This window comes from Phalaenopsis equestris, unplaced genomic scaffold, assembly GCF_001263595.1.
Source record: "Phalaenopsis equestris unplaced genomic scaffold, ASM126359v1 Scaffold000840, whole genome shotgun sequence".
Lineage (NCBI taxonomy): Eukaryota > Viridiplantae > Streptophyta > Magnoliopsida > Asparagales > Orchidaceae > Phalaenopsis > Phalaenopsis equestris.
This window is the reverse complement of record NW_018165280.1, coordinates 1437290-1439486: the sequence shown is the minus strand read 5'-3', so window position 1 is coordinate 1439486 and position 2197 is coordinate 1437290. Positions and strand designations below refer to the sequence as shown.

At 36.8% G+C, this 2197-nt stretch overlaps 1 protein-coding gene across 1 annotated transcript; it reads left to right on the top strand.

Annotated features, from left to right (window-relative positions):
• The first annotated feature begins 18 nt into the window (after nt 1-18).
• On the top strand, nt 19-1661 carry LOC110031787 (glycerol-3-phosphate acyltransferase 5-like). The gene is made up of 2 exons (XM_020735184.1): nt 19-104; nt 1022-1661. The coding sequence occupies exon 2, from the start codon at nt 1087-1089 to the stop codon at nt 1375-1377; it is 291 nt and encodes a 96-aa protein (XP_020590843.1). The 5' UTR covers nt 19-104; nt 1022-1086; the 3' UTR covers nt 1378-1661.
• The last annotated feature ends 536 nt before the right edge of the window (nt 1662-2197 follow it).

Here is a 2197-nt window from a genome sequence, read left to right as displayed (position 1 = left end):
CCGGCCCCCCTCCAAACCTGCCCGGCCCCCCCGCCACCGGATTACGGATGCCGCCATCATTAATAGCTTGCTCAAGAAAGGAGACCTCGTCCTCTGTCCGGAAGGTAAGTTTTTTTTTTTTTATCTCAGTTTAAATTTGAATGTTAAGGTTAAAATTTTGTTTTGTAATATGCAACAATTTTATTCATTACATTCAAAACAAGTTTAATTTATAAAAATAATATTCTAATATTGTTTTCTTTTTTCAATTCTCATCACTAAGTTTAAATAACTTATATCGGTATTGTCGTTTGGTTAGGCTTGATTAGCTTCGAGTCGACAAGATTGATTTGATGGGTTAGGCTTTATCAATAAGTTGATTTAGTTTGGTTGTCAACTCTCAATCCCTTGTGAGGAGCTCAATATAAGACTATTAGGTAGATTGTGAATCACTGTGTCACCCGATAGGTAGCTCATTACTCAACAAGGAAAACCTTTGGTATCATTGTAAGACTGTTTTATTATCAATTATTGATCCCTAGTGGGAGTCTTGAGAGCGCCTGCGAGATGACTGGTGATATTGAGGAATTGGGTCTTTATTGGAGTCGGCAACGATAAAGTACAGTGCAGCTCTCATCAGCTTTTTATAATTGTTGGCTTGGATGTCTATTTATATTGTTCTTGTTCGATTGGTTCAAATTTGGATGAATCATTCATCATTTTATCCTTCTTCTAACTCAGTCGGCTTTTGACTTTGGCTCAAATGACTACATGCGGTGGCCATTTAGCTTTGACTCAGGTAGCTGCATCTGGTCCAACAAGGGAGACTTGGTGTTTTAAATTATTTTATTAAGTAGCTAATTAATCACAAGACATAAAAAATCTAACAAAAACTCTTCATTAAAATGTCATGATAATTTTAAAACATTCTACGAACCACCCCAAATTCCCATGCATTTACATACTAAACCCCTACACTTTTTCTTTTTAATATTTATACCCCTCAAAAACTATCACATCACACCAAGACAAATGTCCACAGGCACAACGAGCCGCGAGCCCCTGCTGCTGCGATTCTCGGCCCTATTCGCCGAGCTGAGCGACGAGATGGTGCCGGTGGGAATGGCGAGCAGAATCAGCATGTTTCACGGCACGGCGGCGAGGGGTTGGAAGGGCCTGGATTCCCTCTACTTCTTCATGAACCCGACGCCCGTCTATGAGGTCACCTTTCTCGATAAATTGCCAGCCGACCAGACCTGCGGTGCCGGAAAGTCCAGCCATGAGGTCGCCAATTACATTCAGAGAGCCATTGCCGCCAAGCTTGGCTATGAGTGCACCAGCTATACCAGGAAGGATAAGTATATGGCTCTCGCCGGCAACCACGGCTCCATGTATTGATTAATGGAAGAAGACTTATTTGTTTTGGAATTTGAGTGTGTGTTTACATATGTAATATTTAAATTTTTCTTTTTTTTTTTATGTATTTAAAGCACACGAATCTTTTATATTGACAAAAATATCATAAGTTTTTAATTTTTAAATTGTTGAAAAACTTGTATTTTGTTGCCAAGTTTTGTAAATAAATACAAATTGAGTGGTATCTGTGTAAATCTTCTTGAATGGAATAGTACGGAGATGAATGGATTGAAGCTGTTTTTTCCTCTGGCCGCATATTAGCCACACTCAATTCATCATATTAGAGCAATACAACAACAACAAAGCCTTAATACCACTACGCGGTGTAGGCTACATGAATCTTTTTTTCTCCATGAATCCTATTTAGTGTCATATTTTCATTTAGTTCTAGTAAATTAAGATCGTTTTTTATACAATAAGCCCAAGTCTTTCGAGGTCTACCTCTGCGAGGTCTACCTCTGCCTTTCTTTCTTAACACAAGTCGAATCTCAAACATCTACTCTCCTAATCAGATCATCAAATAGTCTACGTTTAATATGATGAAATCATCTAAGACGATTTTCTCTAATTTTGTCTGTCACAGGAGCTACACAAACCCTATCACAGATATATTCATTTCGCAAATTATAAAATACTAAATTTTAAATATTATGTATTAGTGTTATAAGGGCTCAATTACAATCCTTAAGTTTGTATTAGAACAATAAAATATAAATTATATTAACGTTATTGAATTTATTTTAGTATTAATGTCATATTAAGTGTGTGAAATATCTGCATTATAACTTCAAGCTCATTTTAT